The 27,445-nt window shown below is 48.2% G+C and overlaps 1 protein-coding gene across 2 annotated transcripts; it reads left to right on the plus strand.

Annotated features, from left to right (window-relative positions):
* The first annotated feature begins 1,402 nt into the window (after positions 1 to 1,402).
* nit2 (nitrilase family, member 2) lies at positions 1,403 to 27,124 on the plus strand. 2 transcript variants are annotated; one of them, XM_031822254.1, is made up of 11 exons: positions 1,409 to 1,469; positions 1,604 to 1,715; positions 2,753 to 2,871; positions 3,218 to 3,338; positions 4,258 to 4,349; positions 6,142 to 6,235; positions 10,603 to 10,677; positions 10,853 to 10,931; positions 17,088 to 17,186; positions 25,133 to 25,188; positions 26,288 to 27,124. In XM_031822254.1, exons 2-11 carry the CDS (start codon positions 1,688 to 1,690, stop codon positions 26,380 to 26,382), a joined length of 858 nt encoding a protein of 285 aa, XP_031678114.1. In that variant the 5' UTR covers positions 1,409 to 1,469; positions 1,604 to 1,687; the 3' UTR covers positions 26,383 to 27,124. The 2 variants fall into 2 exon arrangements, with proteins under 2 accessions (XP_031678113.1, XP_031678114.1); XM_031822253.1 differs by having other exon boundaries at positions 1,403 to 1,715.
* Positions 27,125 to 27,445: the final 321 nt, after the last annotated feature.

Below are 27,445 nucleotides of genomic sequence, written 5' to 3' on the forward strand. Positions count from 1 at the left end.
CTTCTGCACATCCTACCATTCCAGTGTTTAATTGCTATATTGTAATTACTTCACCACCATGGCATATTTATTGCCTTACCTCTCTTCTCTCTAATCCTACCTCATTTGCACACACTGTATATATATTTTTCTACTGTATTATTGATTGTATGTTTGTTTACTCCATGTGTAACTCTGTGTTGATGTATGTGTCGAACTGCTGTGCTTTATCTTGGCCAGGTCGCAGTTGTAAATGAGAACTTGTTCTCAACTAGCCTACCTGGTTAAATAAAGGTGTTCTCAACTAGCCTACCTGGTTAAATAAAGGTGTTCTCAACTGGCCTACCTGGTTAACTAAAGGTGTTCTCAACTGGCCTACCTGGTTAAATAAAGGTGTTCTCAACTGGCCTACCTGGTTAAATAAAGGTGTTCTCAACTGGCCTACCTGGTTAACTAAAGGTGTTCTCAACTGGCCTACCTGGTTAAATAAAGGTGTTCTCAACTAGCCTACCTGGTTAAATAAAGGTGTTCTCAACTGGCCTACCTGGTTAAATAAAGGTGTTCTCAACTAGCCTACCTGGTTAAATAAAGGTGTTCTCAACTAGCCTACCTGGTTAAATAAAGGTCTAATAAAAGTAGCGGCAGTAGCATTAGTAACAATAGTAGATGTATTTACCATACACATAAACAGCTTAGTTCTCAGAAATGTGTTTCCATCCCTGTTAGTGAGCATTTCTCCTTTGCCAAGATAATCCATCCACCTGACAGGTGTGGCATATGAAGAAGCTGATTAAACAGCATGATCACAGGTGCACCTTTTGCTGGGGAGAAAAACAGGCCACTCTAAAATGTGCAGTTTTGTCACACAACACAATGCCACTGATGTCTGAAGTTTTGAGGGAGCGTGCAACCGCAGACCACATGTAACCACGCCAGCCCAGGACCTCCACATCCGGCTTCTTCACCTGCGGGATTGTCTGAGACCAGCCACCTGGACAGTTGATGAAACTGTATTTATGTCTGTAATAAAGCGTTTTTTTTTGTGGGGGAAAACTCATTGTGATTGGCTGGATGCGCCCATGCTCAGTTATTTGACATCGATAGATTAGGGCCTAAATAATTTAATTACATTTACTGATTTGCTTATATGAACTCTAACTCAGGAACATCGTTGAAATTGTTGCATGTTGCGTTTATATTTTTGTTCAGTATATACAGTATCACAGTTTTTTTAAGGCGATTTCTAATCTCTTGAATTAAGTTTTTGTTTTTCCTATTCATCATTTGGAACCACTATAACCAGTATGTTGTTGAAATGTATGTTGTTGAAATGTCTATGTTTAAAAATGAAGGTTAAGGTTAATGTTAGGATTAGGTTTAAAGAAGATTTTAAGAAGAGGGAAATGGGCGGGGTTTATGACTCTGTGGCTGTGGTAACTAGTGACAACAGTTCCACAGAAAGACGGGCGCAATCGGTCGGAGCCACTGAGGTATAATAAGAACCTTCGTGCTAATGACTTACAATTAATAATAGTGGTATCTGCTGGTCGGTTGGGCTTGCCAGCTACATATGCGCATAAACTGTACTAAGTGCTTGAAAACAAAAGACCTTTATTTTGAAAAGATGTCCAGCATAGACCCGGAAGAAGAGATGTTTTTCACGTTCATATTATGAGAACACGAATCCTGCAAACTGCTGCAAACATTAATGTCTCTATTGGCCAAGACAATGTCTAGTAAGTACAAAGAGCTAGCTATTGAAGCATAACTGGCTTTTACAGGTGACAACATTAGCTTTATTTTCGAGCTAGCTATGTTGAGAGTTCCAGCTCAAATGTGCATTGCTGCTCGTGTTGCCATTGGCTCTGTTGTTGACAGCTGAAAATAGGCAAGTATTTATTTTCAATGCATGTAGTTTTATTTATCCGTTATTTTACCAGGTAAGTTGACTGAGAACACGTTCTCATTTACAGCAACGACCTGGGGAATAGTTACAGGGGAGAGGAGAGGGATTAATGAGCCAATTGTAAACGGGATTATTAGGTGACCGTGATGGTTTGAGGGACATATTGGGAATTTAGCCAGGACACCAAGGTTAACACCCCTACTATAAGTGCCATGGGATCTTTAATGACCTCAGAGAGTCAGGACACCCGTTTAACGTCCCATCCGAAAGACAGCACCCTACACAGGGCATTGGGATATTTTATTTTGACCAGAGGACAGAGTGCCTCCTACTGGCCCTCCAATACCACTTCCAGCAGCATCTGATCTCCCATCCAGGCACTGACCAGGACCAACCCTGCTTAGCTTCAGAAGCAAGCCTTCAGTGGTATGCAGGGTGGAATGCTGCTGGTAGTGAAGTTGTGGCAGTTGAAATGTCCACCTGTGCAGTCTTCACTTATATTTTGGACCTTTTAGCAGATGCTGTTATCCAGTGCGACGACAGGAGCAGTAAGGGTTAAGCGCCTTGCTCATGTTCGCTGACTTTTTCTATTAACCTAGTTGGCTCAGGGAGTGTCGAACCAGCGACCTTTTGGTTACTGGCCCAACGCTCTTAACCGCGAGGTTATGTGCCCCCCTTTTATAGACTTAAAATTATTATATTATATTAAAATACTCCCAATGTTGATCATTGTAGTGTCTGGTCATTGACCTTTAGCAGAACTGAGCAGAATTATGTAATGCGCAAAGACAGCATTTTTTTTGCATATCATGGCAGAGTTTTTGAACATTGGTGTCTGAATGGTGACCATTCTGTTTCTGCCCCCAGAGTTCCGTCTAGCAGTGGTCCAGCTACATGTGACGAAGGTCAAAGCTGACAACCTCTCCAGAGCCCGGGGGCTGATCAAAGAAGCAGCTGCACAGGGGGCCAAATTGGTGGTCTTACCTGTGAGTACGCCACCCATTTTAATCTTCTGAAATGTGGTGATGGGCCACCCCATGAGCCTGGTTCCTCTCTAGATGTCTTCCTTCTAGGGAGTTTTTCCTGGCCACTGTGCTCTCTCTTCTGCTTCTGTTGCTCTTTGTGGCCTAGGCGGGGGCTACTGTAAACCACTTTGTGACAACTGCTGATGGGAAATATGATTTGATTTCCATCAGTGGAACAATTTATATTTTTTTCCAGGAATTAATATTGACTTGTATTATTGTTGATTGACTTCTCATTAGAAAGGTTACTGTGCCAGTTGTTTCCCATAATACCATCCAAACAGATTGATTATATTGACATGTACAGGAGTGCTTCAACTCCCCCTATGGAACTGGCTTCTTCCCTGAGTATGCAGAGAAGATCCCTGGAGAATCCAGTCAGGTTCTGTCTGAAGCAGCCAAGGAGAGCCAGGTGTATCTGGTGGGAGGTGAGAGGAACTCTGGACAGCCTGTTGGGACTGTCCCCGTAGCTGGACAGCCTGTTGGGACTGTCCCCGTAGCTGGACAGCCTGTTGGGACTGTCCCCGTAGCTGGACAGCCTGTTGGGACTGTCCCCGTAGCTGGACAGCCTGTTGGGACTGTCCCCGTAGCTGGACAGCCTGTTGGGACTGTCCCCGTAGCTGGACAGCCTGTTGGGACTGTCCCCGTAGCTGGACAGCCTGTTGGGACTGTCCCCGTAGCTGGACAGCCGTTGGGACTGTCCCCGTAGCTGGACAGCCGTTGGGACTGTCCCCGTAGCTGGAGAGCCTGTTGGGACTGTCCCCGTAGCTGGACAGCCGTTGGGATTGTCCCCGTAGCTGGACAGCCTGTTGGGACTGTCCCCGTAGCTGGACAGCCTGTTGGGACTGTCCCCGTAGCTGGACAGCCTGTTGGGACTGTCCCCGTAGCTGGACAGCCTGTTGGGACTGTCCCCGTAGCTGGACAGCCTGTTGGGACTGTCCCCGTAGCTGGACAGCCTGTTGGGACTGTCCCCGTAGCTGGACAGCCGCTGGGACTGTCCCCGTAGCTGGACAGCCGCTGGGACTGTCCCCGTAGCTGGACAGCCGCTGGGACTGTCCCCGTAGCTGGACAGCCGCTGGGACTGTCCCCGTAGCTGGACAGCCGTTGGGACTGTCCCCGTAGCTGGACAGCCGGTGGGACTGTCCCCGTAGCTGGACAGCCGGTGGGATTGTCCCCGTAGCTGGACAGCCGGTGGGATTGTCCCCGTAGCTGGACAGCCGGTGGGACTGTCCCCGTAGCTGGACAGCCGGTGGGACTGTCCCCGTAGCTGGGCAGCCGTTAATATATGAGCTGTGTATTAATGAGCTGTGTGTTAAACAGTGGGCTGTGATGTATTGGTGTATTCAGGCTCCATCCCTGAGGAGGATGATGGAGGGAAGCTGTATAACACCTGTCCAGTGTTTGGACCTGATGGCAGCCTGCTGCTCAAACACAGGAAGGTAGGAACATGGTGCTCAAACACAGGAAGGTAGGAACATGGTGCTCAGACACAGGAAGGTAGGAACATGGTGCTCAACACAGGAAGGTAGGAACATGGTGCACAGACACAGGAAGGTAGGAACATGGTGCTCAGACACAGGAAGGTAGGAACATGGTGCTCAGACACAGGAAGGTAGGAACATGGTGCACAGACACAGGAAGGTAGGAACATGGTGCACAGACACAGGAAGGTAGGAACATGGTGCTCAGACACAGGAAGGTAGGAACATGGTGCTCAAACACAGGAAGGTAGGAACATGGTGCTCAGACACAGGAAGGTAGGAACATGGTGCTCAGACACAGGAAGGTAGGAACATGGTGCTCAGACACAGGAAGGTAGGAACATGGTGCTCAGACACAGGAAGGTAGGAACATGGTGCACAGACACAGGAAGGTAGGAACATGGTGCACAGACACAGGAAGGTAGGAACATGGTGCTCAGACACAGGAAGGTAGGAACATGGTGCTCAGACACAGGAAGGTAGGAACATGGTGCACAGACACAGGAAGGTAGGAACATGGTGCACAGACACAGGAAGGTAGGAACATGGTGCACAGACACAGGAAGGTAGGAACATGGTGCTCAGACACAGGAAGGTAGGAACATGGTGCTCAAACACAGGAAGGTAGGAACATGGTGCTCAGACACAGGAAGGTAGGAACATGGTGCTCAGACACAGGAAGGTAGGAACATGGTGCTCAGACACAGGAAGGTAGGAACATGGTGCTCAGACACAGGAAGGTAGGAACATGGTGCACAGACACAGGAAGGTAGGAACATGGTGCACAGACACAGGAAGGTAGGAACATGGTGCTCAGACACAGGAAGGTAGGAACATGGTGCTCAACACAGGAAGGTAGGAACATGGTGCACAGACACAGGAAGGTAGGAACATGGTGCTCAGACACAGGAAGGTAGGAACATGGTGCACAGACACAGGAAGGTAGGAACATGGTGCTCAGACACAGGAAGGTAGGAATATGGTGCTCAACACAGGAAGGTAGGAACATGGTGCACAGACACAGGAAGGTAGGAACATGGTGCTCAGACACAGGAAGGTAGGAACATGGTGCACAGACACAGGAAGGTAGGAACATGGTGCACAGACACAGGTAGGTAGGAACATGGTGCTCAGACACAGGAAGGTAGGAACATGGTGCACAGACACAGGAAGGTAGGAACATGGTGCTCAGACACAGGAAGGTAGGAACATGGTGCACAGACACAGGAAGGTAGGAACATGGTGCTCAGACACAGGAAGGTAGGAATATGGTGCTCAACACAGGAAGGTAGGAACATGGTGCACAGACACAGGAAGGTAGGAACATGGTGCTCAGACACAGGAAGGTAGGAACATGGTGCACAGACACAGGAAGGTAGGAACATGGTGCACAGACACAGGAAGGTAGGAACATGGTGCTCAGACACAGGAAGGTAGGAACATGGTGCTCAGACACAGGAAGGTAGGAACATGGTGCTCAGACACAGGAAGGTAGGAACATGGTGCTCAGACACAGGAAGGTAGGAACATGGTGCTCAGACACAGGAAGGTAGGAACATGGTGCTCAGACACAGGAAGGTAGGAACATGGTGCACAGACACAGGAAGGTAGGAACAGGCACAAGGGACATATACATGTATAACACATGCATACAGTATGACTCCAACTTTATGAGGGGAGAAATGCTTTCACAGGACACTAGCTTTATTTGAGTGCCGTACATTCATATTTACCACTATTCCTCTTGAAGATCCACCTCTTTGACATCGACGTTCCAGGGAAGATCCGTTTCCAGGAGTCAGAGACACTGAGCCCAGGGAGCAACCTGTCAGTGTTTGACACGCGTGAGTCTCTGAGTCCGCGTCCCAAATGGCACCCTATTCACTATGTAGTCAAATCAAATGATATTTGCCACATGCGCCGAATACAACATGTGTAGATCTTACAGTGAAATGCTGACTTACAAGTCCTTAACCTCAGGCTTCCGAGTGGCGCAGCGTTCTAATGTACTGCATCTTAGTGCAAGAGGCGTCACCACAGACCCTGGTTTGATTCCAGACTGTATCACAACCAGCCGTGATTGGCAGTCACATAGGGCGGCGCACAATTGGCCCAGCGTCGTCCGGGTTTGGCCGGGATAGGCCATCATTGTAAATAAGAATTTATTCTTAACTGACTTGCCTAGTTAAATAAAGGTTAAATAAAATGATAAAACCAACAATGCAGTTAATAAAATATGTACTAAATAAACTAAAGTAAAAAAGTATCACGATCAAATAACATTAACAAGACTATATAAAGTGCCCTCTTCATGAATGTCTTGGTGTGCTTGGACCATGTTAGTTTGTTGGTGATGTGGACAACAACGAACTTGAAGCTCTCGACCCGCTCCACTACAGCCCCGTCGATGTTAATGGGACGTGTTAAGCCCTCCTTTTCCTGTAGTCCACAATCAGCTCCTTTATCCTGCTCACATTGAGGGAGAGGTTGTTTTCCTTGCACCACACGGTCAGGTCTCTGACCTCCTCCCTTTAGACTGTCTCATCGTTGTCGGTGATCACTGTTGTGTCATCAGCAAACTTAATGATGTGTTGGAATCGTGCTTGGCCAGGAAGTACAGGAGGGGACTGAGCACGCACCCCTGAGGGGCCCCCATGTTGAGGATCAGCATGGCGGATGTGTTGTTTGCTACCCTTACCACCTGGGGGCGGCCTGTCAGGAAGTCCAGGATCCAGTTGCAGAGGGAGGTGTTTAGTCCCAGAGACCTTAGATTAGTGATGAGCTTTGAGGGCACTATGGTGTAGAACGCTGAGCTGTAGTCAATCAACAGCATTCACACATAGGTGTTCCTTTTTTCCAGGTGGGAAAGGCCAGTGTGGAGTGAAGTTTAGATTGCTGTGGATCTGTTGGGGTGGTATGCAAATTGGAGTGGGTCTAGGGTTTCCAGGATGATGGTGTTGATGTGAGCCATGACCAGCCTTTCAAAGCACTTCATGGCTACCAAAGTGAGTGCTACGGGCGGTAGTTGTTTAAGCAGGTTACCTTCGCTTTCTTGGGCACTCTGGTGGTGGGATTGTGGTGGTCTGCTTGAAACATATAGGTAATACAGACTGGGTCAGGGAGAGGTTGAAAATGTCTGAGTACATGTCCTGGTAATCCATCTGGCCCCGCGACCTTGTGAATGTTGGCCTGTTTAAAGGTGTTGTTCGCATCTGCTACGGAGAGCGTGATCACACAGTTATCCAGAACAGCTGGTGCTCTCATGCATATTTCAGTGTTATTTGTCTCGAAGTGAGCATAAAAGGCATTCAGCCTGTCTGGTAGGCTCGCTCCACTGAGCAGCTCGCGGCTGGATTTCCCTTTGTTGTCCGTAATAGTTTGCAAGCCCTGCCACATCCAAGAGCGTCAGAGCCGGTGTAGTATGATTCAATCTTAGTCCTGAATTGATGTTTTTCCTGTTTGATGGTTCGTCTGAGGGCATAATGGGATTCCTTATAAGCGTCCGGATTAGTGTCCCGCTCCTTGAAGTGGCAGCTCTAGCCTTTAGCTCAGTGTGAATGTTGCCTGTAATCCGTGGCTTCTAGTTGGTGTATGTACAGTGGGGCAAAAAAGTATTTAGTCAGCCACCAATTGTGCAAGTTCTCCCACTTAAAAAGATGAGAGAGGCCTGTAAATTTCATCATAGGTACACTTCAACTATGACAGACAAAATGAGGGGGAAAAATCCAGAAAATCTCATTGTAGGATTTTAAATGAATTTATTTGCAAATGATGGTGGAAAATAAGTATTTGGTCAATAACAAAAGTTTATCTCAATACTTTGTTATATACCCTTTGTTGGCAATGACAGAGGTCAAACGTTTTCTGTAAGTCTTCACAAGGTTTTCACACACTGTTGCTGGTATTTTGGCCCATTCCTCCATGCAGATCTCCTCTAAAGCAGTGATGTTTTGGGGCTGTTGCTGGGCAACACAGACTTTCAACTCCCTCCAAAGATTTTCTTTGGGGTTGAGATCTGGAGACTGGCTAGGCCACTCCAGGACCTTGAAATGCTTCTTACGAAGCCACTCCTTCGTTGCCCGGGCCACGTTTCATCTTCAATGCCCTTGCTGATGTGAGGAGGTTTTCACTCAAAATCTCACGATACATGGCCCCATTCATTCTTTCCTTTACACGGATCAGTCGTCCTGGTCCCTTTGCAGAAAAACAGCCCCAAAGCATGATGTTTCCACCCCCATGCTTCACAGTAGGTATGGTGTTCTTTGGATGCAACTCAGCATTCTTTGACCTCCAAACACGACGAGTTGAGTTTTTACCAAAAAGTTATATTTTGGTTTCATCTGACCATATGACATTCTCCCAATCTTCTTCTGGATCATCCAAATGCTCTCTAGCAAACTTCAGACGGGCCTGGACATGTACTGGCTTAAGCAGGGGGACACGTCGGGCACTGCAGGATTTGAGTCCCTGGCGGCGTAGTGTGTTACTGATGGTAGTCTTTGTTACTTTGGTCCGAGCTCTCTGCAGATCATTCACTAGGTCCCCCCGCGTGGTTCTGGGATTTTTGCTCACCGTTCTTGTGATCATTTTGACCCCACAGGGTGAGATCTTGCGTGGAGCCCCAGATCGAGGGAGATTATCAGTGGTCTTGTATGTCTTCCATTTCCTAATAATTGCTCCCACAGTTGATTTCTTCAAACCAAGCTGCTTACCTATTGCAGATTCAGTCTTCCCAGCCTGGTGCAGGTCTACAATTTTGTTTCTGGTTTCCTTTGACAGCTCTTTGGTCTTGGCCATAGTGGAGTTTGGTGTGTGACTGTTTGAGGTTGTGGACAGGTGTCCTTTATACTGGTAACAACTTCAAACAGGTGCCATTAATACAGGTAACGAGTGGAGGACAGAGGAGCCTCTTAAAGACGAAGTTACAGGTCTGTGAGAGCCAGAAATCTTGCTTGTTTGTAGGTGACCAAATACTTATTTTCCACCATAATTTGCAAATAATTCATAAAAAATCCTACAATGTGATTTTCTGGATTTCTTTTTCTTCTCATTTTGTCTGTCATAGTTGAAGTGTACCTATGATGAAAATTACAGGCCTCTGTCATCTTTTTGAGTGGGAGAACTTGCACAATTGGTGGCTGACTAAATACTTTTTTGCCCCACTATATGTACGTACGGTCACTGTGGGGATGACGTCATCAATGTACTTAATAATGAAGCCGGTGACTGAGGTGGTGTACTCCTCAATGCCATCTGATGAATTCCAGAACATATTCCAGTCTGTGCTACCAAAACAGTCCTGTAGCTTAGCATCTGTGTCATCTGACCACTTCCGTATTGAGCGAGTCACTGGTACTTCCTGCTTCTGTTTTTGCTTGTACGCAGGAATCAGGAGGATAGAATTATGGTCAGATTTAACAAATGAAGGGCGAAGGAGAGCTTTGTACACATCTCTGTGTTTGGAGTAAACGTGGTCTAGAGTTTTTTTCACCTCTGGTTGCACATGTGACATGCTGGTAGAAATGAGGTGAAACGGATGTAAGTTTTCCTGCATTAAAGTCCCCGGCCACTAGGAGAGCCACCTATGGATGAGCAGTTTGCTTATGGCCTTATACAGCTCGTTGAGTGCGGTCTTAGTGCCAGCATTGGTTTGTGGTGGTAAATCGACGGCTATGAAAAATATAGATGAAAACTCTCTTGGTAAATAGTGTGGTGTACAGCTTATCATGAGGTACTCACCTCAGTCAAGCAGCTGTTATTGACAAATAGACTCAGATAGCCACCCCTTGTCTTAATGGATGCAGCTGTTCTGTCTTGCCGATGCACGGAAATCCCAGCCAACTGTATATTATCCTTGTCATCGTTCAGCCACGAAGCTGTGAAACATAAGATATTACAGTTTTTAATGTCCTGTTGGTAGGATAGTCTTGAACGGAGCTCATCCAGTTTATTCTCCAATGATTGCACGTTGGCCAATGGGACGGATGGTCGAGGTGGGTTACCCACTCGCTGACGAATTGTGCACTTCTTTTGACCAGTAATATGGTGCCACTTGGGACGCAACGCTTTTCACATAGTGTCACCTCCAAACCTGCATTGTAGCATGCTGGGTATAGTCTGGTAAGTTACTGTGTATTGGGTTAACTCTAACCCTGTGCTACTGTGTATTGGGTTAACTCTAACTATCCCTTCTCTGTCATGTCTCCTCTAGCATACTGTAGGGTGGGTGTAGGGATCTGCTATGACATAAGGTTTGCAGAGCTGGCCCAACTCTACTCTAAGAAAGGTGAGGGTAACATGGTGTCTTACCAACCTGGTAACCATTGTAGGTAGAGGGGCAGAAAGGATCCCAAAGGGGCATGTATATAAAACACATATCAAGTAGGGAATGTATTGAAGTTGTAATGAATGAACAGTGAGCAGACCTGAACAGTGAGGATGTTGTTGTTATCTGTGTTCAGGATGCCAACTATTGGTCTACCCTGGAGCCTTCAACATGACCACCGGGCCGGCCCACTGGGAACTGCTGCAGAGAGGAAGGTTGGTGAACATCTTAGAAAACCAAAGTTTTAGGAAACCAGTTTCTATTAAGTCATTTTACATTTTAAAACCATTTGCTGTGTCCTGCTCACTGGCTCTTTTCTGCCCACGCCGTCCTAAAGGCTGAGAGACACCGGTAGAGTCATGCCGTCTAAAGGCTGAGACACCGGTAGAGTCATGCCGTCTAAAGGCTGAGAGACATCGGTAGAGTCATGCCGTCTAAAGGCTGAGAGACACCGGTAGAGTCATGCCGTCTAAAGGCTGTGACACCGGTAGAGTCATGCCGTCCTAAAGGCTGAGAGACACCGGTAGAGTCATGCCGTCTAAAGGCTGAGAGACACCGGTAGAGTCATGCCGTCTAAAGGCTGAGAGACACCGGTAGAGTCATGCCGTCTAAAGGCTGAGAGACACCGGTAGAGTCATGCCGTCTAAAGGCTGAGAGACACCGGTAGAGTCATGCCGTCTAAAGGCTGAGAGACACCGGTAGAGTCATGCCGTCTAAAGGCTGAGAGACACCGGTAGAGTCATGCCGTCTAAAGGCTGAGAGACACCGGTAGAGTCATGCCGTCTAAAGGCTGAGAGACACCGGTAGAGTCATGCCGTCTAAAGGCTGTGACACCGGTAGAGTCATGCCGTCTAAAGGCTGAGAGACACCGGTAGAGTCATGCCATCTAAAGGCTGAGAGACACCGGTAGAGTCATGCCAGAGAGTACTAAGCAACTCTGAACAGAGTATCAGCCTTACAAACCGATTCTACATCTCGAGACACTGGATGTGTCAACGTCTGGTATGGCAACTGCACCGCCCGCGACCAGAAGACCCTACAGAGGATGGTGAAGACGGCCCACCATATCACTGGGGGCTCCCAGCCATCCAGGACATACATACCAGGCGGTGTCTGAAAGGCCTGATGAATGGCCAAAGACTCCAGCCACCCGAGAAATGGACTGTTCTCAATGCTCCCGTTCGGCAGGCGGTACGGCAGGCGGTACCGGTGCATCGAGGCTCAGACCAACAGACTCCTAAACAGCTTCTCTACCCTGTCCATAAGACTGTTAAATGGCTAACAACTACTGCTCCCCCTCACACCTACACTGCTGCTAAAATTCTTATTGATTAGATGTATTGTTGTCTCTACCTTCTTGCCCTTTGTGCTGTTGTCTGTGCCCAATAATGTTTGTACCATGTTTTGTGCTGATACCATGTTGTGTTGCTACCATGCTGTGTTGTCATGTGTTGCTGCCTTGCTATGTTGTTGTCTTAGGTCTCTTTATGTAGTGTTGTGTTGTCTCTCTTGTCGTGATGTGTGTTTTGTCCTAAATTTTGATTCCCAGCACCCGTCCCCGCAGTAGGCCTTTTGGTAGGCCGTCAGTGTAAATAAGAATTTGTGTGTATTACTACTGGTCATTGATTATTGATTGCCATTATCATTAGTATGTATCTATTTATCCTGCTACCGGTCACTATTACTCCTCTTTACATGTGTATATATACTCAGCAAAAAATAAACGTCCTCTCACTGTCAACTGCGTTTGTTTTCAGCAAACTTAACATGTGTAAATATTTGTATGAACATAACAAGATTCAACAACAGACATAAACTGAACAAGTTCCACAGACATGTGACTAACAGAAAGGGAATAATGTGTCCCTGAACAAAGGGGGGTAAAAAGTAGCAGTCAGTATCTGGTGTGGCCACCAGCTGCATTAAGTACTGCAGTGCATCTCCTCCTCATGGACTGCACCAGATTTTCCAGTTCTTACTCTGAGATGTTACCCCACTCTTCCACCAAGGCACCTGCAAGTTCCCGGACATTTCTGTGAGGAATGGCCCTAGCCCTCACCCTCCGATCCAACAGGTCCCAGATGTGCTCAATGGGATTGAGATCCGGGCTCTTCGCTGGCCATGGCAGAACTGACATTACTGTCTTGCAGGAAATCATGCACAGAACGAGCAGTATGGCTGGTGGCATTGTCATGCTGGAGGGTCATGTCAGGATGAGCCTGCAGGAAGGGTACCACATGAGGGAGGAGGATGTCTTCCCTGTAACGCACAGCATTGAAATTGCCTGCAATGACAACAAGCTCAGTCCAATGATGCTGTGACACCCCGCCCCAGACCATGACGGACCCTCCACCTCCAAATCGATCCCGCTCCAGAGTACAGGCCTCGGTGTAACGCTCATTCCTTCGACAAATGCAAAACTTACCATCACCCCCGGTGAGACAAAACCATGACTCGTCAGTGAAGAGCACTTTTTGCCAGTCCTGTCTGGTCCAGCGACGGTGGGTTTGTGCCTATATGCAACGTTGTTGCCGGTGATGTCTGGTGAGGACCTGCCTTACAACAGGCCTACAAGCCCTCAGTCCAGCCTCTCTCAGCCTATTGAGGACAGTCTGAGCACTGATGGAGGGATTGTGCGTTCCTGGTGTATCTCGGGCAGTTGTTGGTGCCATCCTGTACCTGTCCCGCAGGTGTGATGTTCGGATGTACCGATCCTGTGCAGATGTTGTTACACGTGGTCTGCCATGGCGAGGACGATCAGCTGTCCATCCTGTCTCCCTGTAGCACTGTCTTAGGCGTCTCACAGTACGGACATTGCAATTTATTGCCCTAGCCACATCTGCAGTCCTCGTGCCTCCTTGCAGCATGCCTAAGACACGTTCACGCAGATGAGCAGGGACCCTGGGCATCTTTCTTTTGGTGTTTTTCAGAGTCAGTAGAAAGGCTTCTTTAGTGTCCTAAGTTTCATAACTGTGGCCTTAATTGCCTACCGTCTGTAAGCTGTTAGTGTGTTTACGACCGTTCCACAGGTGCATATTCATTAATTGTTTATGGTTAATTGAACAAGCATGGGAAACAGTGTTTAAACCCTTTACAATGAAGATCTGTGAAGTTATTTGGATTTTTACTAATTATCTTTGAAAGACAGGGTCCTGAAAAAGGGAGGTTTCTTTTTTTGCTGAGTTTATTACCATTAGTATCTATCTATTTATTTATCCTGCTACTGGATGCTATTAGTCCTGTTTACATGTACACTACCGTTAAAAAGTTTGGGGTCACTGAAATTTAGAAGGTCAGTTTCCCGGAGTTTCCTCTTCATTGTTGACGTTGAGACTGCTGTTTTGCTGGTACTATTTAATGAAGCTGCCAGTTGCGGACTTGTGAAGCCTCTTTCTCAAACTAGACACTCTAATGTACTTGTCCTCTTGCTCAGTTGTGTACCGGAGCCTCCCACTCCTCTTTCTATTCTGGTTAGGGCCAGTTTGCTCTGTTCTGTAAAGGGAGTAGTACACAGCGTTGTATGAGATCTTTAGTTTCTTGGCCATTTCTCGCATGAAATAGCCTTAATTTGTTCAGAACAAGAATAGACTGATGAGTTTCAGAAGGAAGTTATTTGTTTTTGGCCATTTTGAGCCTGTAATTGAACCCACAAATGCTGATGCTCCGGATACTCAACTAGTCTAAAGGCCAGTTTTATTGCTTCTTTAAGCAGAACAACAGTTTTCAGCTCTACTAACATAATTGCGAAAGGGTTTTCTAATGATCAATTAGCCTTTTTAAAATGATTAACTTGGATTAGCTAACAACGTGCCATTGGCATGGTTGCTGATAATGGGCCTCTGTACACCTATTTTTTTTATTTTTTTTTATTTTACCTTTATTTAACTAGGCAAGTCAGTTAAGAACAGATTCTTATTTTCAATGACGGCCTAGGAACAGTGGGTTAACTGCCTGTTCAGGGGCAGAACGACAGATTTGTACCTTGTCAGCTCGGGGATATGAACTTGCAACCTTTCGGATACTAATCCAATGCTCTAACCACTAGGCTACCCTGCCGCCCCTATGTAGATATTCCATTCAAAATCAGCTGTTTCCAGCTACAATAGTCATTTACAACATAACAATGTTTACACTGTATTTCTGATCAATTTGTTATTTTTCTTTTCAAAAACAAGGACATTTCTAAGTGACCCCAAACTTTTGAACGGTAGTGTATATATTATCGTAGTATTTATATATTCCTGCTACCAGTCACTTTTCAGCCCTGTTTCCATGTATATCCTGCTATCACGCACAGACTCACACTAACACTCACAGGCCTCCCGAGTGGCGCAGTGGTCTAAGGCACTACATCGCAGTGCTAGCAGTGCAACTAGAGATCCTGGTTCGTGTCTGGGCTCAGATCCTGGTTCGTGTCCGGGCTCAGATCCTGGTTCGTGTCCGGGCTCAGATCCTGGTTCGTGTCCTGGTTAGTGGAGGGTTTGGCCTGCAGGGATGTTCTTGTCCCATTGCACTCTAGCGCACTCATCGCACTCTAGCGACTCCTGTGGCGGGCCAGGCGCAGAAATAAAATTAACCACAGACTCACCAACACACAACCTCCACCACTTATGCTGCTGCCATACAGTGTCTACCAGTGTCTGTCTCCTAACCCCTAGCTACAGTGTCTGTCTCCTAACCCCTGGCTACATGTACCTACAGTGTCTGTCTCCTAACCCCTAGCTACATGTACATACAGTGTCTGTCTCCTAACCCCTAGCTACATGTACATACAGTGTCTGTCTCCTAACCCCTAGTTACATGTACATACAGTGTCTGTCTCCTAACCCCTAGCTACATGTACATACAGTGTCTACCAGTGTCTGTCTTCTAACCCCTGGCTACATGTACATACAGTGTCTGTCTCCTAACCCCTAGCTACATGTACCTACAGTGTCTGTCTCCTAACCCCGGGCTACATGTACCTACAGTGTCTGTCTCCTAACCCCTAGCTACATGTACATACAGTGTCTGTCTCCTAACCCCTAGCTACATGTACATACAGTGTCTGTCTCCTAACCCCTAGCTACATGTACATACAGTGTCTGTCTCCTAACCTCTGGCTACATGTACATACAGTGTCTGTCTCCTAACCCCTAGCTACATGTACATACAGTGTCTGTCTCCTAACCCCTAGCTACATGTACATACAGTGTCTGTCTCCTAACCCCTAGCTACATGTACCTACAGTGTCTGTCTCCTAACCCCTAGCTACATGTACCTACAGTGTCTGTCTCCTAACCCCTGGCTACATGTACCTACAGTGTCTGTCTCCTAACCCCTGGCTACATGTACATACGGTGTCTGTCTCCTAACCCCTAGCTACATGTACATACAGTGTCTGTCTCCTAACCCCTAGCTACATGTACATACAGTGTCTGTCTCCTAACCCCTAGCTACATGTACATACAGTGTCTGTCTCCTAACCCCTAGCTACATGTACCTACAGTGTCTGTCTCCTAACCCCTAGCTACATGTACATACAGTGTCTGTCTCCTAACCCCTAGCTACATGTACCTACAGTGTCTGTCTCCTAACCCCTAGCTACATGTACCTACAGTGTCTGTCTCCTAACCCCTGGCTACATGTACATACGGTGTCTGTCTCCTAACCTCTGGCTACATGTACATACAGTGTCTGTCTCCTAACCCCTAGCTACATGTACATACAGTGTCTGTCTCCTAACCCCTAGCTACATGTACCTACAGTGTCTGTCTCCTAACCCCTAGCTACATGTACATACAGTGTCTGTCTCCTAACCCCTAGCTACATGTACATACAGTGTCTGTCTCCTAACCCCTAGCTACATGTACATACAGTGTCTGTCTCCTAACCCCTAGCTACATGTACCTACAGTGTGTCTCCTAACCCCTAGCTACATGTACATACAGTGTCTGTCTCCTAACCCCTAGCTACATGTACCTACAGTGTCTGTCTCCTAACCCCTAGCTACATGTACATACAGTGTCTGTCTCCTAACCCCTAGCTACATGTACCTTCAGTGTCTGTCTCCTAACCCCTGGCTACATGTACATACGGTGTCTACCAGTGTCTTTCTCTGCCAATTTGGTACTGGCCCAGACCCAAAATGTAGCTTGTACAATATTGATATTAAATAGTGAACTGTTGGGTCGGGTTGCAAGTTAAGCATTTCACTGTACTTGTGCATGTGACAACTTAAACTTGAATTGTGCAAAAATGTAAGCCACCAGCAGGGGGTGTCTGAAACACGCCGAAGAGCAGACGGATGGCAGATGAACTGTAGAGCAATATTTGCTGTGTGTGGTCCTTAACTCACACTCTTGTCTGTCTCTTGTCTCTCTCCTTACCAGAGCGGTTGATAACCAGGTGTACGTGGCCACGGCTTCCCCTGCCAGAGATGAGACAGCCTCCTACGTGGCCTGGGGTCACAGCACTGTTGTTAGTCCCTGGTGAGTACTAGACAGCCTGGGGTCACAGCACTGTTGTTAGTCCCTGGTGAGTACTAGACAGCCTGGGGTCACAGCACTGTTGTTAGTCCCTGGTGAGTACTAGACAGCCTCCTACGTGGCCTAGGGTCACAGCACTGTTGTTAGTCCCTGGTGAGTACTAGACAGCCTGGGGTCACAGTACTGTTGTTAGTCCCTGGTGAGTACTAGACAGCCTGGGGTCACAGCACTGTTGTTAGTCCCTGGTGAGTACTAGACAGCCTGGGGTCACAGCACTGTTGTTAGTCCCTGGTGAGTAATAGACAGCCTGGGGTCACAGTACTGTTGTTAGTCCCTGGTGAGTACTAGACAGCCTGGGGTCACAGCACTGTTGTTAGTCCCTGGTGAGTACTAGACAGACTGGGGTCACAGCACTGTTGTTAGTCCCTGGTGAGTACTAGACAGTCTGGGGTCACAGCACTGTTGTTAGTCCCTGGTGAGTACTAGACAGCCTGGGGTCACAGCACTGTTGTTAGTCCCTGGTGAGTACTAGACAGCCTCCTACGTGGCCTAGGGTCACAGCACTGTTGTTAGTCCCTGGTGAGTACTAGACAGCCTGGGGTCACAGTACTGTTGTTAGTCCCTGGTGAGTACTAGACAGCCTGGGGTCACAGCACTGCTGTTAGTCCCTGGTGAGTACTAGACAGCCTGGGGTCACAGCACTGTTGTTAGTCCCTGGTGAGTAATAGACAGCCTGGGGTCACAGTACTGTTGTTAGTCCATGGTGAGTACTAGACAGCCTGGGGTCACAGCACTGTTGTTAGTCCCTGGTGAGTACTAGACAGACTGGGGTCACAGCACTGTTGTTAGTCCCTGGTGAGTACTAGACAGTCTGGGGTCACAGCACTGTTGTTAGTCCCTGGTGAGTACTAGACAGCCTGGGGTCACAGCACTGTTGTTAGTCCCTGGTGAGTACTAGACAGCCTGGGGTTCACAGTACTGTTGTTAGTCCCTGGTGAGTACTAGACAGCCTGGGGTTCACAGCACTGTTGTTAGTCCCTGGTGAGTACTAGACAGCCTGGGGTCACAGCACTGTTGTTAGTCCCTGGTGAGTACTAGACAGCCTGGGGTTCACAGTACTGTTGTTAGTCCCTGGTGAGTACTAGACAGCCTGGGGTCACAGCACTGTTGTTGGTCCCTGGTGAGTACTAGACAGCCTGGGGTCACAGTACTGTTGTTAGTCCCTGGTGAGTACTAGACAGCCTGGGGTCACAGCACTGTTGTTAGTCCCTGGTGAGTACTAGACAGCCTGGGGTCACAGCACTGTTGTTAGTCCCTGGTGAGTACTAGACAGCCTGGGGTCACAGTACTGTTGTTAGTCCCTGGTGAGTACTAGACATCCTGGGGTCACAGCACTGTTGTTAGTCCCTGGTGAGTACTAGACAGCCTGGGGTCACAGTACTGTTGTTAGTCCCTGGTGAGTACTAGACAGCCTGGGGTCACAGCACTGTTGTTGGTCCCTGGTGAGTACTAGACAGCCTGGTGTCACAGTACTGTTGTTAGTCCCTGGTGAGTACTAGACAGCCTGGGGTCACAGCACTGTTGTTAGTCCCTGGTGAGTACTAGACAGCCTGGGGTCACAGCACTGTTGTTAGTCCCTGGTGAGTACTAGACAGCCTGGGGTCACAGCACTGTTGTTAGTCCCTGGTGAGTACTAGACAGCCTGGGGTCACAGTACTGTTGTTAGTCCCTGGTGATTACTAGACAGCCTGGGGTCACAGCACTGTTAGTCCCTGGTGAGTACTAGACAGCCTGGGGTCACAGTACTGTTGTTAGTCCCTGGTGAGTACTAGACAGCCTGGGGTCACAGCACTGTTGTTGGTCCCTGGTGAGTACTAGACAGCCTGGGGTCACAGTACTGTTGTTAGTCCCTGGTGAGTACTAGACAGCCTGGGGTCACAGTACTGTTGTTAGTCCCTGGTGAGTACTAGACAGCCTGGGGTCACAGCACTGTTGTTAGTCCCTGGTGAGTACTAGACGGCCTGGGGTCACAGCACTGTTGTTAGTCCCTGGTGAGTACTAGACAGTCTGGGGTCACAGCACTGTTGTTAGTCCCTGGTGAGTACTAGACAGCCTGGGGTCACAGCACTGTTGTTAGTCCCTGGTGAGTACTAGACAGCCTGGGGTCACAGCACTGTTGTTAGTCCCTGGTGAGTACTAGACAGCCTGGGGTCACAGTACTGTTGTTAGTCCCTGGTGATTACTAGACAGCCTGGGGTCACAGCACTGTTGTTAGTCCCTGGTGAGTACTAGACAGCCTGGGGTCACAGTACTGTTGTTAGTCCCTGGTGATTACTAGACAGCCTGGGGTCACAGCACTGTTAGTCCCTGGTGAGTACTAGACAGCCTGGGGTCACAGTACTGTTGTTAGTCCCTGGTGAGTACTAGACAGCCTGGGGTCACAGCACTGTTGTTGGTCCCTGGTGAGTACTAGACAGCCTGGGGTCACAGTACTGTTGTTAGTCCCTGGTGAGTACTAGACAGCCTGGGGTCACAGTACTGTTGTTAGTCCCTGGTGAGTACTAGACAGCCTGGGGTCACAGCACTGTTGTTAGTCCCTGGTGAGTACTAGACGGCCTGGGGTCACAGCACTGTTGTTAGTCCCTGGTGAGTACTAGACAGTCTGGGGTCACAGCACTGTTGTTAGTCCCTGGTGAGTACTAGACAGCCTGGGGTCACAGCACTGTTGTTAGTCCCTGGTGAGTACTAGACAGTCTGGGGTCACAGCACTGTTGTTATTCCCTGGTGAGTACTAGACAGCCTGGGGTCACAGTACTGTTGTTAGTCCCTGGTGAGTACTAGACAGCCTGGGGTCACAGCACTGTTGTTAGTCCCTGGTGAGTACTAGACATCCTGGGGTCACAGCACTGTTGTTAGTCCCTGGTGAGTACTAGACAGCCTGGGGTCACAGTACTGTTGTTAGTCCCTGGTGAGTACTAGACAGCCTGGGGTCACAGGACTGTTGTTGGTCCCTGGTGAGTACTAGACAGCCTGGGGTCACAGTACTGTTGTTAGTCCCTGGTGAGTACTAGACAGCCTGGGGTCACAGCACTGTTGTTGGTCCCTGGTGAGTACTAGACAGCCTGGGGTCACAGTACTGTTGTTAGTCCCTGGTGAGTACTAGACAGCCTGGGGTCACAGCACTGTTGTTAGTCCCTGGTGAGTACTAGACAGCCTGGGGTCACAGCACTGTTGTTAGTCCCTGGTGAGTACTAGACAGCCTGGGGTCACAACACTGTTATTAGTCCCTGGTGAGTACTAGACAGCCTGGGGTCACAGTACTGTTGTTAGTCCCTGGTGATTACTAGACAGCCTGGGGTCACAGCACTGTTAGTCCCTGGTGAGTACTAGACAGCCTGGGGTCACAGTACTGTTGTTAGTCCCTGGTGAGTACTAGACAGGCTGGGGTCACAGCACTGTTGTTGGTCCCTGGTGAGTACTAGACAGCCTGGGGTCACAGTACTGTTGTTAGTCCCTGGTGAGTACTAGACAGCCTGGGGTCACAGTACTGTTGTTAGTCCCTGGTGAGTACTAGACAGCCTGGGGTCACATCACTGTTGTTGGTCCCTGGTGAGTACTAGACAGCCTGGGGTCACAGCACTGTTGTTGGTCCCTGGTGAGTACTAGACAGCCTGGGGTCACAGTACTGTTGTTAGTCCCTGGTGAGTACTAGACAGCCTGGGGTCACAGTACTGTTGTTAGTCCCTGGTGAGTACTAGACAGCCTGGGGTCACAGCACTGTTGTTGGTCCCTGGTGAGTACTAGACAGCCTGGGGTCACAGCACTGTTGTTAGTCCCTGGTGAGTACTAGACAGCCTGGGGTCACAGCACTGTTGTTAGTCCCTGGTGAGTACTAGACAGCCTGGGGTCACAGCACTGTTGTTAGTCCCTGGTGAGTACTAGACAGCCTGGGGTCACAGTACTGTTGTTAGTCCCTGGTGAGTACTAGACATCCTGGGGTCACAGCACTGTTGTTAGTCCCTGGTGAGTACTAGACAGCCTGGGGTCACAGTACTGTTGTTAGTCCCTGGTGAGTACTAGACAGCCTGGGGTCACAGCACTGTTGTTGGTCCCTGGTGAGTACTAGACAGCCTGGGGTCACAGTACTGTTGTTAGTCCCTGGTGAGTACTAGACAGCCTGGGGTCACAGCACTGTTGTTGGTCCCTGGTGAGTACTAGACAGCCTGGTGTCACAGTACTGTTGTTAGTCCCTGGTGAGTACTAGACAGCCTGGGGTCACAGCACTGTTGTTAGTCCCTGGTGAGTACTAGACAGCCTGGGGTCACAGCACTGTTGTTAGTCCCTGGTGAGTACTAGACAGCCTGGGGTCACAGCACTGTTGTTAGTCCCTGGTGAGTACTAGACAGCCTGGGGTCACAGTACTGTTGTTAGTCCCTGGTGATTACTAGACAGCCTGGGGTCACAGCACTGTTAGTCCCTGGTGAGTACTAGACAGCCTGGGGTCAGAGTACTGTTGTTAGTCCCTGGTGAGTACTAGACAGCCTGGGGTCACAGCACTGTCGTTGGTCCCTGGTGAGTACTAGACAGCCTGGGGTCACAGTACTGTTGTTAGTCCCTGGTGAGTACTAGACAGCCTGGGGTCACAGTACTGTTGTTAGTCCCTGGTGAGTACTAGACAGCCTGGGGTCACAGCACTGTTGTTAGTCCCTGGTGCGTACTAGACAGCCTGGGGTCACAGCACTGTTGTTAGTCCCTGGTGAGTACTAGACAGTCTGGGGTCACAGCACTGTTGTTAGTCCCTGGTGAGTACTAGACAGCCTGGGGTCACAGCACTGTTGTTAGTCCCTGGTGAGTACTAGACAGTCTGGGGTCACATCACTGTTGTTATTCCCTGGTGAGTACTAGACAGCCTGGGGTCACAGTACAGTTGTTAGTCCCTGGTGAGTACTAGACAGCCTGGGGTCACAGCACTGTTGTTGGTCCCTGGTGAGTACTAGACAGCCTGGGGTCACAGTACTGTTGTTAGTCCCTGGTGAGTACTAGACAGCCTGGGGTCACAGCACTGTTGTTAGTCCCTGGTGAGTACTAGACATCCTGGGGTCACAGCACTGTTGTTAGTCCCTGGTGAGTACTAGACAGCCTGGGGTCACAGTACTGTTGTTAGTCCCTGGTGAGTACTAGACAGCCTGGGGTCACAGGACTGTTGTTGGTCCCTGGTGAGTACTAGACAGCCTGGGGTCACAGTACTGTTGTTAGTCCCTGGTGAGTACTAGACAGCCTGGGGTCACAGCACTGTTGTTAGTCCCTGGTGAGTACTAGACAGCCTGGGGTCACAGCACTGTTGTTAGTCCCTGGTGAGTACTAGACAGCCTGGGGTCACAACACTGTTGTTAGTCCCTGGTGAGTACTAGACAGCCTGGGGTCACAGTACTGTTGTTAGTCCCTGGTGATTACTAGACAGCCTGGGGTCACAGCACTGTTGTTAGTCCCTGGTGAGTACTAGACAGCCTGGGGTCACAGCACTGTTGTTGGTCCCTGGTGAGTACTAGACAGCCTGGGGTCACAGTACTGTTGTTAGTCCCTGGTGAGTACTAGACAGCCTGGGGTCACAGCACTGTTGTTGGTCCCTGGTGAGTACTAGACAGCCTGGTGTCACAGTACTGTTGTTAGTCCCTGGTGAGTACTAGACAGCCTGGGGTCACAGCACTGTTGTTAGTCCCTGGTGAGTACTAGACAGCCTGGGGTCACAGCACTGTTGTTAGTCCCTGGTGAGTACTAGACAGCCTGGGGTCACAGCACTGTTGTTAGTCCCTGGTGAGTACTAGACAGCCTGGGGTCACAGTACTGTTGTTAGTCCCTGGTGATTACTAGACAGCCTGGGGTCACAGCACTGTTAGTCCCTGGTGAGTACTAGACAGCCTGGGGTCAGAGTACTGTTGTTAGTCCCTGGTGAGTACTAGACAGCCTGGGGTCACAGCACTGTCGTTGGTCCCTGGTGAGTACTAGACAGCCTGGGGTCACAGTACTGTTGTTAGTCCCTGGTGAGTACTAGACAGCCTGGGGTCACAGTACTGTTGTTAGTCCCTGGTGAGTACTAGACAGCCTGGGGTCACAGCACTGTTGTTAGTCCCTGGTGCGTACTAGACAGCCTGGGGTCACAGCACTGTTGTTAGTCCCTGGTGAGTACTAGACAGTCTGGGGTCACAGCACTGTTGTTAGTCCCTGGTGAGTACTAGACAGCCTGGGGTCACAGCACTGTTGTTAGTCCCTGGTGAGTACTAGACAGTCTGGGGTCACATCACTGTTGTTATTCCCTGGTGAGTACTAGACAGCCTGGGGTCACAGTACAGTTGTTAGTCCCTGGTGAGTACTAGACAGCCTGGGGTCACAGCACTTTTGTTGGTCCCTGGTGAGTACTAGACAGCCTGGGGTCACAGTACTGTTGTTAGTCCCTGGTGAGTACTAGACAGCCTGGGGTCACAGCACTGTTGTTAGTCCCTGGTGAGTACTAGACATCCTGGGGTCACAGCACTGTTGTTAGTCCCTGGTGAGTACTAGACAGCCTGGGGTCACAGTACTGTTGTTAGTCCCTGGTGAGTACTAGACAGCCTGGGGTCACAGGACTGTTGTTGGTCCCTGGTGAGTACTAGACAGCCTGGGGTCACAGTACTGTTGTTAGTCCCTGGTGAGTACTAGACAGCCTGGGGTCACAGCACTGTTGTTTGTCCCTGGTGAGTACTAGACAGCCTGGGGTCACAGCACTGTTGTTAGTCCCTGGTGAGTACTAGACAGCCTGGGGTCACAACACTGTTGTTAGTCCCTGGTGAGTACTAGACAGCCTGGGGTCACAGTACTGTTGTTAGTCCCTGGTGATTACTAGACAGCCTGGGGTCACAGCACTGTTAGTCCCTGGTGAGTACTAGACAGCCTGGGGTCACAGTACTGTTGTTAGTCCCTGGTGAGTACTAGACAGCCTGGGGTCACAGCACTGGTGTTGGTCCCTGGTGAGTACTAGACAGCCTGGGGTCACAGTACTGTTGTTAGTCCCTGGTGAGTACTAGACAGCCTGGGGTCACAGTACTGTTGTTAGTCCCTGGTGAGTACTAGACAGCCTGGGGTCACATCACTGTTGTTGGTTCCTGGTGAGTACTAGACAGCCTGGGGTCACAGCACTGTTGTTGGTCCCTGGTGAGTACTAGACAGCCTGGGGTCACAGTACTGTTGTTAGTCCCTGGTGAGTACTAGACAGCCTGGGGTCACAGCACTGTTGTTGGTCCCTGGTGAGTACTAGACAGCCTGGGGTCACAGTACTGTTGTTAGTCCCTGGTGAGTACTAGACAGCCTGGGGTCACAGTACTGTTGTTAGTCCCTGGTGAGTACTAGACAGCCTGGGGTCACATCACTGTTGTTGGTCCCTGGTGAGTACTAGACAGCCTGGGGTCACAGTACTGTTGTTAGTCCCTGGTGAGTACTAGACAGCCTGGGGTCACAGTACTGTTGTTAGTCCCTGGTGAGTACTAGACAGCCTGGGGTCACAGCACTGTTGTTGGTCCCTGGTGAGTACTAGACAGCCTGGGGTCACAGTACTGTTGTTAGTCCCTGGTGAGTACTAGACAGCCTGGGGTCACAGTACTGTTGTTAGTCCCTGGTGAGTACTAGACAGCCTGGGGTCACAGTACTGTTGTTAGTCCCTGGTGAGTACTAGACCGCCTGGGGTCACAGTACTGTTGTCAGTCCCTGGTGAGTACTAGACCGCCTGGGGTCACAGTACTGTTGTTAGCCAGCACGTACTGTAGTGTGTGATGCCACATGCAGTGTCTGTAATCACACGGTAGTATTTTTTTCTGTGTTGTTGCCACAGAGACCAGTCCTGTCCTGTGTGCAGAATGTGTTTTATTGGATGTGTGATGTGATTGAAATAATTTCTAACAGTTATTTTATCATGACAGGGGAGAGGTGATATCTAAGGCAGGGTCTGAAGAGACTGTTGTTTACGCAGACATTGGTGAGTGGTACCGGAGTGGTTCAGTGTGATTGAGTGGTACCGGAGTGGTTCAGTGTGATTGAGTGGTACCGGAGTGGTTCAGTGTGATTGAGTGGTACCGGAGTGGTTCAGTGTGATTGAGTGGTACCGGAGTGGTTCAGTGTGATTGAGTGGTACCGGAGTGGTTCAGTGTGATTGAGTGGTACCGGAGTGGTTCAGTGTGATTGAGTGGTACCGGAGTGGTTCAGTGTGATTGAGTGGTACCGGAGTGGTTCAGTGTGATTGAGTGGTACCGGAGTGGTTCAGTGTGATTGAGTGGTCCTGAACCTCTTTGTGAGCCAGCACCATTATCCATTGTGACTAATGTAACTGTAGTTTGAGCCAGCACCATTATCCATTGTGACTAATGTAACTGTAGTTTGAGCCAGCACCATTATCCATTGTGACTAATGTAACTGTAGTTTGAGCCAGCACCATTATCCATTGTGACTAATGTAACTGTAGTTTGAGCCAGCACCATTATCCATTGTGACTAATGTAACTGTAGTTTGAGCCAGCACCATTATCCATTGTGACTAATGTAACTGTAGTTTGAGCCAGCACCATTATCCATTGTGACTCATGTAACTGTAGTTTGAGCCAGCACCATTATCCATTGTGACTAATGTAACTGTAGTTTGAGCCAGCACCATTATCCATTGTGACTAATGTAACTGTAGTTTGAGCCAGCACCATTATCCATTGTGACTAATGTAACTGTAGTTTGAGCCAGCACCATTATCCATTGTGACTAATGTAACTGTAGTTTGAGCCAGCACCATTATCCATTGTGACTCATGTAACTGTAGTTTGAGCCAGCACCATTATCCATTGTGACTAATGTAACTGTAGTTTGAGCCAGCACCATTATCCATTGTGACTAATGTAACTGTAGTTTGAGCCAGCACCATTATCCATTGTGACTAATGTAACTGTAATTTGAGCCAGCACCATTATCCATTGTGACTAATGTAACTGTAGTTTGAGCCAGCACCATTATCCATTGTGACTAATGTAACTGTAGTTGACTTTAGCTGATCAGTGTCCTGACCTTTCCCTATGTGGGCTGTGTGTTTTTCAGACCTGCAGTATTTGGCCAACGTTCGTCAACAGATCCCCATCACAGCCCAACGCCGCAGTGACCTCTACACTGTGAACGCAGTGCAGGAGGGATGAACTTTAACCCCTGAACCCTTAGCTATGAGAAACTGAGGCAATCAGGAGTTACAGTAAACAGACCTGTCTATTCTTGGTGAGAAATTGATAGCTGGAGAATGAGTGTTGGCTACACAGCTGTTTGTGCCAACAATACATGACTCCACTGTGACCTACAGTGGAGTAACAGTAGCAGCTGTGGAACCAGTAAATGTAGTCTGATTTTGAAGGTGCATGTAATAAAGCAGAATATCTTCGATGGAACCATTTTACACAAAGAGGATGTATGTCCTCTCTAATTTAAACAAAGAGGATGTATGTCCTCTCTAATTTACACAAAGAGGATGAATGTCATCTCTAATTTAAACAAAGAGGATGTATGTCCTCTCTAATTTACACAAAGAGGATGAATGTCATCTCTAATTTAAACAAAGAGGATGAATGTCATCTCTAATTTAAACAAAGAGGATGTATGTCCTCTCTAATTTAAACAAAGAGGATGAATGTCATCTCTAATTTAAACAAAGAGGATGAATGTCATCTCTAATTTAAACAAAGAGGATGTATGTCCTCTCTAATTTAAACAAAGAGGATGAATGTCATCTCTAATTTAAACAAAGAGGATGAATGTCATCTCTAATTTAAACAAAGAGGATGAATGTCATCTCTAATTTAAACAAAGATTTATATTCTTAGTATAACATGTCTCATCTGTTTTCAAATCTACATCCAGTTCAATTAAATTCATTTTTTCCAAGAATTACTCATTCTGTCTGCTCTGTTCTTGTTCTCTGATTTAGAAAGACAACCTGGTTTAAAACATCAGCTATTCTGAGCATTGCCAGTGGCTGTAGACTATTTCAATCTCTTTATCATGACAAGATCAAAACGCATCAAACAGACGAGATGCATCACAACCGATTTGTTTCTATTATTTCTGCAGCAAACGCACAGTATCTGTCTATAACAAAGATCATTATTGCTGCACGAAACAGTATCTTTATATAACAAAGATCCATAATTGTCATGGAGTGCCGTGTGTAGAGAGAAATAGGAAGTGAGGGGGTAGGAGTGGTACTGTAGG

The sequence above is a fragment of the Oncorhynchus kisutch genome, linkage group LG4 (genome assembly GCF_002021735.2).
Source record: "Oncorhynchus kisutch isolate 150728-3 linkage group LG4, Okis_V2, whole genome shotgun sequence".
Lineage (NCBI taxonomy): Eukaryota > Metazoa > Chordata > Actinopteri > Salmoniformes > Salmonidae > Oncorhynchus > Oncorhynchus kisutch.

Bases quoted from the DNA above. Each gene is read 5' to 3' on its own strand.
- nit2 (XM_031822253.1), top strand. From the start codon at position 1,688: ATGTCTCTATTGGCCAAGACAATGTCTA. The intron at 1,716-2,752 runs GTAAGTACAAAG...TTCTGCCCCCAG, and splicing joins ATTGGCCAAGACAATGTCTA to AGTTCCGTCTAGCAGTGGTC. The intron at 10,678-10,852 runs GTGAGGGTAACA...ATCTGTGTTCAG, and splicing joins CCAACTCTACTCTAAGAAAG to GATGCCAACTATTGGTCTAC.